The sequence below is a fragment of the Sus scrofa genome, chromosome 9 (genome assembly GCF_054392235.1).
Source record: "Sus scrofa isolate SSC_HxYL_T2T_F1_AM1 chromosome 9, Sscrofa_HxYL_maternal_Yorkshire_Landrace_v2.0, whole genome shotgun sequence".
NCBI lineage: Eukaryota > Metazoa > Chordata > Mammalia > Artiodactyla > Suidae > Sus > Sus scrofa.
In genome coordinates this window covers 39,890,824-39,902,324 of record NC_139391.1, presented here as the reverse complement: position 1 = coordinate 39,902,324, position 11,501 = coordinate 39,890,824, and the positions used below count along the sequence as shown (strand labels likewise).

Genomic DNA, 11,501 nt, shown 5'->3' with positions numbered 1-11,501 from the left:
AAAAGAAGTGGGTCGGGCTCAGCCAGAAAGCAAGCCCAGCACCAGAAGGAGAAGATTCCGGAACTAGGTGTAAAAAGAACTTTCTGCCTGGAGCTTCCCGGACCCAATTAGATGTTGTACCAAGATGGTTACCCCGGTAACAGGCGTCGCGGTTTGTCAGGAAACCAAGAGAGGAGGTGGGTTTGCCGACCTCTGGAAAGACAGTTACATTTCCCTTTTAGTCTAACCTTCCTGTAGTGTTCAGGCAACCCAAACTTACTCTTTTCCTCATTCTGTCGATGCTATGGGACACGTCTCCATTGAGGGGAAGGAGGAGGGAGGAAGGTTACCTCAAGTCATGGAGAGAATATTACTATTCTTATGTAAGGCTTAGCAAGTGTTCAGCCTCTCTGTGTTACCTTACTTAATCCTCACGATAACCCTACGAGATAGGTATTATTGTCTTCATTTAGAGGGGAATAAACTGATACATGTATGTAAATTAAATGCTCAAATCACACAGCTAGTAAGTGATGGATAGAGCTAAAACTGGAATTCTAGGCATTCTGTCTGCAGAGTCCATGCTGTTAACTACTAGATTATACCAAAGATTGAGGAAGTCTTGTGTAGCCTTCAATCCACAGCACACCTCTAGCAAATAAAGGAACTGGATAGGCACCACTTAGCTAATACCAGGATACTGGAACAAGAAAATTCCAGGAAATCCAAACTTTAAAAGATTACTCTGTCCCCTTAGGGTTTTTGAGGCTCTAGACAGAGGTAAGGCCTTATTATCTGAGGGAACATCTTGAGAATGTAGGAAGTGGTACTAGATAATTAGAGAATAAGGAAAAGATAAAATGGTGCTGAGCCACAGTCTTTTAGACACAGGTATTAAGGATAGTTGCTAACTTCAACAAAACAATTCCTGACGTATTCCTCCTCCCCCCAAAAATAAATGAATCAGTAGACCTTTTTTCCCTCAAATGTCTTTCCACAGATTTAAGAGGCCTAATTCATCTCAATCATGGAGAAATCCTCAAAAGGTCTGCTCACCCAAGTTACTCAACTCTGGAACCTTCTAGATGATCTGGCTGAAAGTAACCCTGAGAGCTATGAGAAGTTCATTCAACAGCAGCTGAAAGAGGGGAAACAGCTCTGTGCGGCCCCAGAACCATGGCTCTGTCTGCAAACCAGGATCCTGGTATGTAGAGTTGATGCCCAGAGAAAGGGAAATCCTGAATTAGATGGTCCTGGAGTAACCAGAGAATGACTTACCCTTAGCTATTGCTACTTCAACACAAAACTTGAGAGAAACTTCCACTCTAAAAGGAAATTAAGGAGTTCCCTTCGTGGCTTAGTGGTAATGAACCTGACTAGTATCCATGAGGACGTGGGTTCAAACCCTGGCCTCGCTCAGTGTGTGAAGGATCCAGCATTTCTGTGACTGTGGTGTAGGCCAGCAGCTACAGCTCTGATTCAACCCCTAGCCTGGGAACTTCCATAAGCCATGGGTGTGGTCCTAAAAAAGACCAAAAAAAAGAAAAAAAGAAATTAAATGTAGTGTGGACGATTGTGTTAAAGGAGTAAGAATGGGAAATTCATATCTGACACATTTTGGAGATCTCAAAATTAACCATTTCCTGCTAGAATGAAAATAAAAGGTAAATATTTAATAGAGAAAAACAGAGTTGGAGGTTTTTCAAATGAAGAGAACTTATTTAGTTGGGGAGGTAAGGAAGTGGTGGAATAGGGTCAAATTCAACTGGAACAGCTGCTTGGCTCAGTTCCTACTCTCTCCTCCCACTTCCTCTGGGAATGGCAACTGGATGCTTGATGAAAGTCCAGTAGCTTAGAGAAATAGGGTAACGATAATTTCTTACAATTTTTCAAATGCAGTTTTAATACATGAAATGACTTACTTGGAGCCTAAAGTTCTCACTCTTCAAATTCAGTGATTAGTTTACCTTGAGGATATTATTTTAAATTTTGTGTGTGTGTGTGTGTGTGTCTTTTTAGGGTGGCACCCAAGGCATATGGAGGTTCCCAGGCTAGGGGTCCAAATGAGCTACAGGTGCCAGGCTACATCACAGCCTGCAACCTACACCACAGCTCATGGCAACACGGGATCCTTAACCCACTGAGCAAGGCCAGGGATTGCACCCACATACTCATGGATACCAGTTGGGTTTGTTAACCACTGAGCCACAACGGGAACTCCATAGGGTATTATCTTAAAATTTAAAAACTAGGTTTTGAAATATGCAAAATTATTTGCTTTCTAGAAACCGGAAGAAAAAATACTTTTTATAAACCTATGTGAGTGGAAAAGGATCCCAGCTCCCCAATCAACCAGTCATCCAGTCCCTCTAAGTATTGGCCGACCAGAAGATATGTCTGAGACATCAGGTACATAGAAGCATGGGAAAGCATAATTTAAAACAATTTTTTTTCGTGGCCACCCCACAGCATAAGGAGTTCCGGGGCCAGGGAGCAGATCTGAGCCACAATTACAACCTACACTGCAGCTGCAACACCAGATCCTTAACCCACTGTGCTGGGCCTAGGATGGAACCTGCGTCCTGCCACTGCAGAGACAGCACTGACGCCATTGTGCTACAGCGGGAACTCCACAATTTAAATTTTTTATTGGGAATAATCATGGACCAGATTTTACTTGGCATTACCTATTTTATTTGTTCATAATATAGTTAATGACTAATAGGTGTTTCATTGTGTAAATTGAATGCTGTTTAATTTTCTAATAATGCAAACTGTGTTTAACCTATATAAAATGCCAAGAGGAGTTCCCATTGTGGCACAGAAGTGAATCAGGCTAATATCCAGGAGGACGCAGGTTCAATCTCTGGCCTCACTCAGTGGGTTAAGGATCTGGCATTGCTGTGAGCTGTGGTGTAGGTCCCAAACGTGGCTTGGAACCCAAGTGGCTGTGGCTGTGGCATAGGGCAGCAGCTGTAGCTCTGATTTGACCCCTAGCCTTGGAACTTCCATATGCCCCAGGCACTGCTCTAAAAAGCAAATAAATAAATAAAATGCTTTATTTATAATTTGGTATATATAGCACTATTGTGATTGTCTCTGAAAATATAGGTAGAGAATTTATACTTTTCTAGCTTTATCAGGATGTGGCTTAATGTGTTACCTAATAATATCATTAGTGAAACAAATTGTCTTCATTTCACACCCTCTGAATTACACACACAGATGTTTACACAGTCATCGATGTTGCCTACAATCCTGATGTTCTCCAGGTAGCAGAAAAGGACCAAGTGAAAAAAGATCAATTAATACTGATGGCCATGAAATGCATTGAGGAACAACTCCAATTCACTCTCTCAAACTCTTACAATATTACCAAATTTAGAATAAAAGGAAGCATTCACAGAATGAAACAAAATCTTATGGGAATTCAAAGTGATCCTAGGGATTTAACAGAGAAAATGAGAAAAGGTAAGTTAGTGAGTGTAAAAGGAAAATTAAACTGATTTAAAATATTTTTTGCATCCTGTGTACATTTTGCAAACTGGAAGTCTAGATTTTAAAAGATGAGAGTTCTGGTCGGGGCTTAGCAGTAATGAATCCGACTTGTATGCATGAGGATTCGGATTCAATCCCTGGCCTTGCTCAGCGAGTTAAGGATCCACTGTTGCAATGAGCTGTGGTGTAGGTCGCAGATGAAGCTTGGATCCAGAATGGTTGTGATTGTGGCGTAGGCTGCCAGCTGTAGCTCTAATTCGACCTCTAGCCTGGGAACTTCCATATGCCGCATGTGTGACCCTAAAAAAGTAAAACAAAACAAAACAAAAAATCCAAATGTTTAACCAGATTCTTTGGTCTAAGAATTTTTTGATTTAAGAATCCCAAAATAATTTTTTTTTTTTGTATTTTCTAGGCATATGGCTTGCATTCAGTCCCTAGCCCAGAAACTTCCATATTCCCAGGCTAGAGGTCTAATCAGAGCTGTTGCTGCCGGCCTACACCACAGCCACAGCAATGCCCAGATCCGAGCCGTGTCTGCGACCTACACCACAGCTCATGGCAAAACCGGAGCTTTAACCCCCTGAGCGAGGCCAGGGATCGAACCTACAACCTCATGGTTCCTAGTTGGATTCGTTAACCACTGAGCCACAATGGGAACTCCCCAAAATAATTTAATTGCAGCTTTATCTGCCCTCTTAGTTAACCCTGTGTCTATTACAGTTCATGTTGTTGATTAATTTTATTTCACTCCTCATTTTTTTTTCATAAAGAACTAACCCTTGAACAGATAAGCAGTACTATGAGTAATCCAGATGAGTTTCCTCAACTTTTACTGCCGAAAGACCAAGTTTCAGGTAAAACAGGATGTCTGATAGAAGAGATTTCCAGTACAGAGATCAAAGAGGAGATGAAGAGACCAACCTATGAATTAAAAATTGTGGCCAATCAGAATGAGAAACCTCTGAAAATTGAATTAAAAGTTGAATTACCTGGTGTTAATTCAGTATCTCTCTGTGACCTTAGTGTTTCTAAGGTAAGTTGAATATATAATACTGCAAATTTGAATCAGTCAGTATTCATCCTATTATGCTGTAGTAACAAACTCCACAATCTCAGTGGCTGACAGTAATTTGCTTAGGTTACATGTAAGCTCAGCCTGCTTTGCTCTATGACTGTTGCACATTTCGAGGTACAAGGTAAAATTGTGAACAATTCCCAGTTGAGATATGCCATTCTCATGGAAGAAGGAAAATAGAAATGGCCAAACCATGCAATGGATCTTAAAACTTCCACTCATATGTGGGATGTATTACTTTTATTCCCATTGTGTTGATCAAAGTAAATCATAAGACCAAGTCCTACATCAGTAGGGCTGGAAGGAATATTCTTCTCACAAGTAGTCACTGAAAGTTACATGGCAAGGATGTATAATCCTCTTAGAAGAGTAAATCATTAGCAGCAGGAGTTTCTATCGTGGCTCATCAGGTTAAGAACCTGACACAGTGTCCGTGGGATATGGGTTCAGTCCCTGGCCTAACTCAGTGAGTTAGGGATCTGGTACTGCTATGAGCTGTGGTGTAGGTCCCAGATGCAGCTCAGATCCCACATTGCTGTGACTGTAGCATAGGCCAGCAGTTGCAGCTATAGCTTGCATTCAGTCCCTAGCCCAGAAACTTCCATATGCCACAGGTGCAGCCCTAAAAAGAAAAAAATAATAATAATTGGCAAAAATCCTACAGTCTATCAGTTCACCCTCTTGGTCAAATATTTGCTTCTTTCCCCAAGAAAAACTCTTCCAATCCCAGTATCAGATTCGCAAGTACAAGATTTTGCCATCATAGCCTGAGACCTATGAACTACAAAGACAAAAGATTCAAGTTCCTGGAATCCCATGCACCATGCAATATGGAATGGAGAAGGGATAACCCAGTTAACAGACTAAATTCAGAAGTGGGAAAAACGTAAGACACGCAGTCGTCACTGTAGGTACACAGCAATTCTGAAATCTTGGTAGGCAGATATTGTGAGGGTCCCTTTCTTGAAGGTAGAGGTCTTGTGACAAGGTTTCTTGATGACCTAGCCTCCTAGTTCCATCGTGTTCCATTCTTTGGGACATTTTTTGCTTGTTTGTTTTGGGGGTTCGTTTCTTTTTCTTTTTTCATAATCTATTTTAGCTACATTTAAAAAGAGCATTGAAGAATATGCCCTCATTAGGTGCTAAGCAGCTTGCTCAGCCTGTTTTCTGCTCATGGAATGTTGGGGTCAAAAGGTTATGTTAAATTAGTTTTAATCCAGGCTGGGAGCACTTTATTTCAGATTCCAAAGGGTGCTATACCTCACAATTCATTTTATTTGTAGGGCCACACCCATGGCATATGGAAGTTCCCAGCCTAGGGGTCACATCAGAGCTACAGCTGCCAGCCTACACCACAGCCACAGTAACATGAGATTCAAGCCTTGTCTGAGACCTACACCGCAGCTTGAGGCAGCACCAGATCCTTAACCCACTGAGAAAGGGCAGGGATTGAACCCATATCCCCATGGGTACTAGTCGGGTTTGTTTCCATTGAGCCACAATGGGAACTCCTCACAATTCATCTTTGGACATATCTAGGGTTTTGTTTTTTGTGGGTTTTTTTGGCCGCGTTTGTGGCATGTGGGAATTTCTTGGGCCAGGGATCAAACCCTCGACATAGCGGCAGCCCAAGCCACTGCGGTAGACACATCCATTTTTTAGTGACCTGTCTCTTTTGACCTAATTGCTGTGATCTAGGTCAGATGTAAAGATTTAATAGGTCCACTTTCATCCAGTTAGAGATATTAACAAAGATTTTAACTTGCGATTTAGTCTTCACCTCTAGGCAATCTTAATCAGCCTTTGGTGATTAAAAAAAAAAAGTAATAATTTATCAATTTTATCCTTTTCTAGTTGAGAATAAAAAACTAGTTCAGAGTTCCTGTCGTGGCGCAGTGGTTAACGAATCCGACTAGGAACCATGAGGTTGCAGGTTCGATCCCTGCCCTTATTCAGTGGGTTAACGATCGGGCCTTGCTGTGAGCTGTGGTGTAGGTTGCAGATGCGGCTCCGATCCCAAGTTGCTGTGGCTCTGGCGTAGGCCGGCGGCTACAGCTCCGCTTAGACCCCTAGCCTGGGAACCTCCATGTGCCTCAGGAGCAGCCCAAGAAATGGCAAAAAGACAAGGAAAAAAAAAAAAAAAACTAGTTCAATTTTTCATTCCTCAAGTCTTAGAATTTCTAGGCTCTGTATATTCCCTTTCAGTTCTACTTGCAAACTGGGAAATTCTAATTTCTCTTTTTGTTGTGCCTTGTTTATTGTGGCCAGTAGAACAAATGCATGCTAATAGTATTCTATTTTCCCACTTCTGTACCTAAAGCCACAAATTAACAAGGTACATTATTTGTCTTCCAAATTATTGTGACAGTTTTACTAAGGGCTTTAAGGTCACCATAAAATATGGATCACCATCTTTCCAGGGTCCAAAAAAGTTTCCTGCTGTTTGATCAGCCCCAAAGTCAATGCCATATAATTTAGGATGGTGATAGCCATCCTGTATCAGTTAACTTTGGATGTATAGAGCAGCAATAACAACCTTAAAATCTCGGGAATTTACAGCAGCAACTTCATTCACTGTAAAAGGGATCCTCTTCTGGTGGGAAAGGAGTGAATAACTGGGAATAAAAACCCAATAATACAGTTTTTTTTTTCTTTTTTGGCCCTGAGGCATATGAAGTTCCTGAGCCAGGGGTCAGATCCTTCAAAGATGGGGATCTAACCTGCATCTGATTGCTGCAGAGATGCCACCCATCCTGTTGTGCCACAGCGGACCCCCCCCCCCCACCCTGCCACCGTAACACAAATATTAACCAGGAAATATTTTTCTATTTTCATCTTTTCAATGAAATCTCTCTTGATTTATTATTCTTAGGATGATTTATTGATTGAGGTCTCCGGGAAGTACAGATTACATCTGAATCTTCCAGAAACTGTGGATACTGAAATGACTACAGCAAAATTTATCAAAGAGAAAGCTACATTAATTGTCATAATGCCATTGGTCTAATATATTTTGTGTTTTCAGTGGCAGTCATGTGAATTATAGGACCTTCATCATGGGTGAAGGGGTTTATCTTAGACACTAATTTCATATTTTCTAAGATTTCCTTTTGATGGAATGAGATTTTCTCATCAGCTACTACTGTTTTTAAAATTTTCTTTCTCCTCAAATAAACTCTGGCATCAAGCAGAAACTACTAAACAGTATTTCATGGTATACCTGTCATGAAGATTATCTGTAATATTAAATAACTTAAGTATCATTTGAGAAAAATGTATTTGTTTCCTATGTGAGAATTCTTGGTTTAGTGGTTGAAAATTTTTCTCTAGCAATTTTTTGTTTGTTTTTGTTTCGGAACTGTAGCCACTGGCCTAGGCCACAGCAACAGCAATGCAGGACCCGAGCTGGATCTGCAAACTACACCACAGCTCATGGCAAGGCCGGATCCCTAACTCACTGAGCCAGGCCAGGGAACAAACCCTCACTCAACCTCATGGTTCCTAGTTAAGATTTGTTTCTGCTGTGCCACAACGGGAACTCCTCTAGCAAGTTTTTTGCATCTGGAATAAATCCCAGACTGTGGAAGTTTATTACCAAGATAGGCTCTAGCAGTCAGAGTTTCCTCCAGCAATACATATACAGCACCAATGTAATAATATGCAAACCTTTGCTTCTGTGAACATCTGTAGTTCTTGGACAGCTATTGCAGGAGTCCAAGCCACCCAGACCTTTTTTTTTTTTTTTTTTTTTTTGTCTTTTTAGGGCCACACCCACAGCACATGGAGGTTCCCAGGCTATGGGTTGAACCAGAGCTGTAGTTGCTGGCCTATACTACAGCCAAAGCAACTCGGGATCCAAGCCACGTCTGCGACCTACACCACAGCTCAGAGCAACACCGGATCCTTAACCAACTGGATGGGGCCAGAGACTGAACCTGCATCCTCATGGATACTAGTCGGGTTTGTTAACCACTGAGCCATGACAGGAACTCCCAGGCCTACCTTTTAATATCAGATATGGACTTTTCTGTAGAGTAGATGCAGTGATGCAGTAACAGTAATTGGATGGTACTACATTTAAGACACAAAATACACTCAATTTTAAGAACAACAAATTGACTTTGGGATAGGTGCCTTTCCTCTAATAATTTTTTTTTTTTTTTTTTTTTTTTTGTCTTTTCTAGGGCCGCACCCATGGCATATGGAGGTTCCCAGGCTAGGGGTCTGATCAGAGCTACAGCTGCCAGCCTACACCAGAGCCACAGCAATGCCAGATCTGAGCCATGTCTGCAGCCTACACCACAGCTCATGGCAACGCCGGATCCTTAACCCACTGAGTGAGGCTAGGGATCGAACCCGCAACCTCATGGTTCCTAGTTGGATTCGTTAACCACTGCGACACGACAGGAACTCCAGAAGTTATGTACTTTTTTAACTCCCATTTACCTAAGTCGTCAGATGGTTGTTCAATAAAAAAGTATCTTTTATATCCTAAGTAACATTCATATCAAACTTTAAACATACCTCAATTATCTTCTCTAGATACAAAACTTTCCTTATATTTCCTTATAATTATTACTAATTCAACATAAAGTCTCATTTAAAATTATTAATTTTAGGCGCTCCTGCTGTGGCACAGTGAGTTAAGAAACTAACTACTGAGGTGTGGGTCTCAGGTTTGATCCTTGGCTCAGTAACTCCATATGCCATGGGGTAGCCAAAAAAGAAAAGAAAAAAAAAAAAAAAAACATGCTTAATGTTAAAATGTGAAGTTTATATCCTAGTTCTTTTCCAAAATACTTTTCACTTATAACATCTCTACCTTCCCCTCTCTAAAAAAGCAAAACTTTGTCCAGGAAGAGCATTAACGATGAAATGTGGAGTAGCTTAAATCTGAATCTTACCAAAGCTTCCCCTTCAAAACTGAGATGGACATTGATTATTCTTGATTTAGATACTAGGTTTTTCTACAAACTTGATCTTAGAAATCGGTTATCAGAAGTGGTTATCTTCTGATGTATTCCAGAACTTGTGCAATACTGGGTGATGAGTATTCCTTGCAACCCATTCCTATCATCTCTTGCGCTGGTCAGCTTGTCTTGTAGACCATGCTCTGGGAAACCACTCACAAACCTCAATGAGGGAGTAAAATATTTAAAAGAGCCAGACCACACTTTTCATTTTACTATGTACCAAACCCCAACAAGAAGCCCTTGAGCCTAAAATGTTAATTATATCCTCCTAAACTCAATCCTTATTTTATCAACTCTATAAATTCAAAATGCATCTATATTAAGAACTTAGGTACGTAGCTGTTTCTGGTCTTAAATTACCTGATGTGAAAAATAATTACAAACAGATCAAAAATCCTAGACCAGACACATTGAACATACCATTTAATTTTTAAACAACCTAATTTGAACCAAAATACTATTTCTAACCTTTGTTCTTCCAGTTCTGATAAGAGAAATAGAATGAATCCAGATTTAGATTATAGCTCAGGTTAATGTTTAACTCAGAAAAATTTTTATTAGAATGCAACTTTTTATTTTTTTGTCAAGGGAACAACAGAGCCATCAACATTAGCAAAGAATGAATCATCTTTGAAGTTTCATGTATTTGAACCATATGTGGCTCATATTGATATGGTCCCTTGTGATAAGCTTGTTCCTTCCATATAACCTTCAGTTCAGGCTAAAATTACTAATCACTCTAAGTCAGATTAATATATCGAATTGCTTTCATAATAATACAGCAGAGAAAATATTTGTGGAATATACGGAGTGTCACTTGTGCTCCATGTAACAATGAATGTGTAAAAATAGATTCAACACTAAAAGACCTAAATTTCAGGGACTAGCTCCACATATTACATATTACAAGGAAGGTCAGATTTATTTTAAATAGTCGTAATTCCAAATATTTACTAAAACACATCAATTCAACAGAAAGCCATAAATTGTGGTCATGTTTCTAATTCATTTTTATTATCCTGAATATTGCGCCTCTGGCCCCCACCAAAAAAGGCAAATTGTTAACAAAATGGAAAAAAAAAATATTTAGGATTATAAGGTAGCAAACAACCTAAATATTTTTTTGTTTAATAATTTTAGGGGTTTCTTATTTTACATGAGACAACACTAGGGTGGAAAAACACAGAATACTTTTCTGTACACATTTTTCTTTTGCTTTTTAGGGCTGCACCTGTGACACATGGATGTTACCAGGCTAGGGGTTGAAGTGGAGTTACAGCTGCAAGCCTATGCCACAGCCACAGGAACTCGGGATCTGAGCCGTCTGAGACCTACACCATAGCTCACGGCAACACCGGATCCCCAACACACTAAGTGAGGCCAGGGATTGAACCCACATCCTCATGGATACTAGTCAGGTTCATTTCTTCTGTGCTACAATGGGAACTCCCCATATTTTTCATTTTATCCAAGTAAAAATGACCACTTTGTTTTGGTCACCACCTTATAGCACCTTATAGCACTCCAAAGTATTCACCAATGCATCTTTTTTATTTATTTATTTATTTATTTATTTTTGTCTTTTTGCCATTTCTTGGGCTGCTCCCACGGCATATGGAGGTTCCCAGGCTAGGGGTCCAATTGGAGCTGTAGCCACCAGCCTACACCAGAGCCACAGCAATGCGGGATCCAAGCCACATCTGCAACCTACACCACAGCTCACGGCAACACCGGATCCTTAACCCACTGAGCAAGGCCAGGGATCGAACCCGCAGCCTCATGGTTCCTAGTCGGATTCGTTAACCACTGCGCCACAACGGGAACTCCTCTTCCTCTCTTTTAAAACAGAAAACTTGGTGATAAATGGATTTTGGCACTTATCTCACTAGGAAACATATTTTACATATGTACACTTGTTCCAGTTACTTGATACAGTTTTTCAAAGTTATCTGAGCTAATAAATCCTGGTAATT

General features: G+C 40.4%; 1 protein-coding gene across 3 annotated transcripts; it reads left to right on the top strand.

Moving 5' to 3' along the window:
- Positions 1 to 109: 109 nt before the first annotated feature.
- On the top strand, positions 110 to 7,829 carry PIH1D2 (PIH1 domain containing 2). Of its 3 annotated transcripts, none has more exons than XR_014815234.1 (6): positions 110 to 176; positions 980 to 1,183; positions 2,265 to 2,388; positions 3,205 to 3,450; positions 4,251 to 6,039; positions 6,433 to 6,636. XR_014815234.1 is itself a non-coding variant. In XM_084976022.1 (6 exons), the coding sequence occupies exons 2-6, from the start codon at positions 1,007 to 1,009 to the stop codon at positions 7,560 to 7,562; spliced, it is 945 nt and encodes a 314-aa protein (XP_084832148.1). In that variant the 5' UTR covers positions 110 to 176; positions 980 to 1,006; the 3' UTR covers positions 7,563 to 7,829. The 3 variants fall into 3 exon arrangements, 2 of the variants coding, with proteins under 2 accessions (XP_084832148.1, XP_084832149.1); XM_084976022.1 differs by lacking the exon at positions 6,433 to 6,636 and adding an exon at positions 7,428 to 7,829 and having other exon boundaries at positions 4,251 to 4,513; XM_084976023.1 differs by lacking the exons at positions 2,265 to 2,388; positions 6,433 to 6,636 and adding an exon at positions 7,428 to 7,829 and having other exon boundaries at positions 4,251 to 4,513.
- The last annotated feature ends 3,672 nt before the right edge of the window (positions 7,830 to 11,501 follow it).

What these genes read in the sequence shown, in the direction of transcription:
- PIH1D2 (XM_084976022.1), top strand. Translation starts at nt 1,007, where the DNA reads ATGGAGAAATCCTCAAAAGGTCTGCTCACCCAAGTTACTCAACTCTGG. An exon ending in AACAGAGAAAATGAGAAAAG is followed by an intron (nt 3,451 to 4,250) that starts GTAAGTTAGTGA and finishes TTTTTCATAAAG; the next exon opens with AACTAACCCTTGAACAGATA. An exon ending in GTGACCTTAGTGTTTCTAAG is followed by an intron (nt 4,514 to 7,427) that starts GTAAGTTGAATA and finishes TATTATTCTTAG; the next exon opens with GATGATTTATTGATTGAGGT.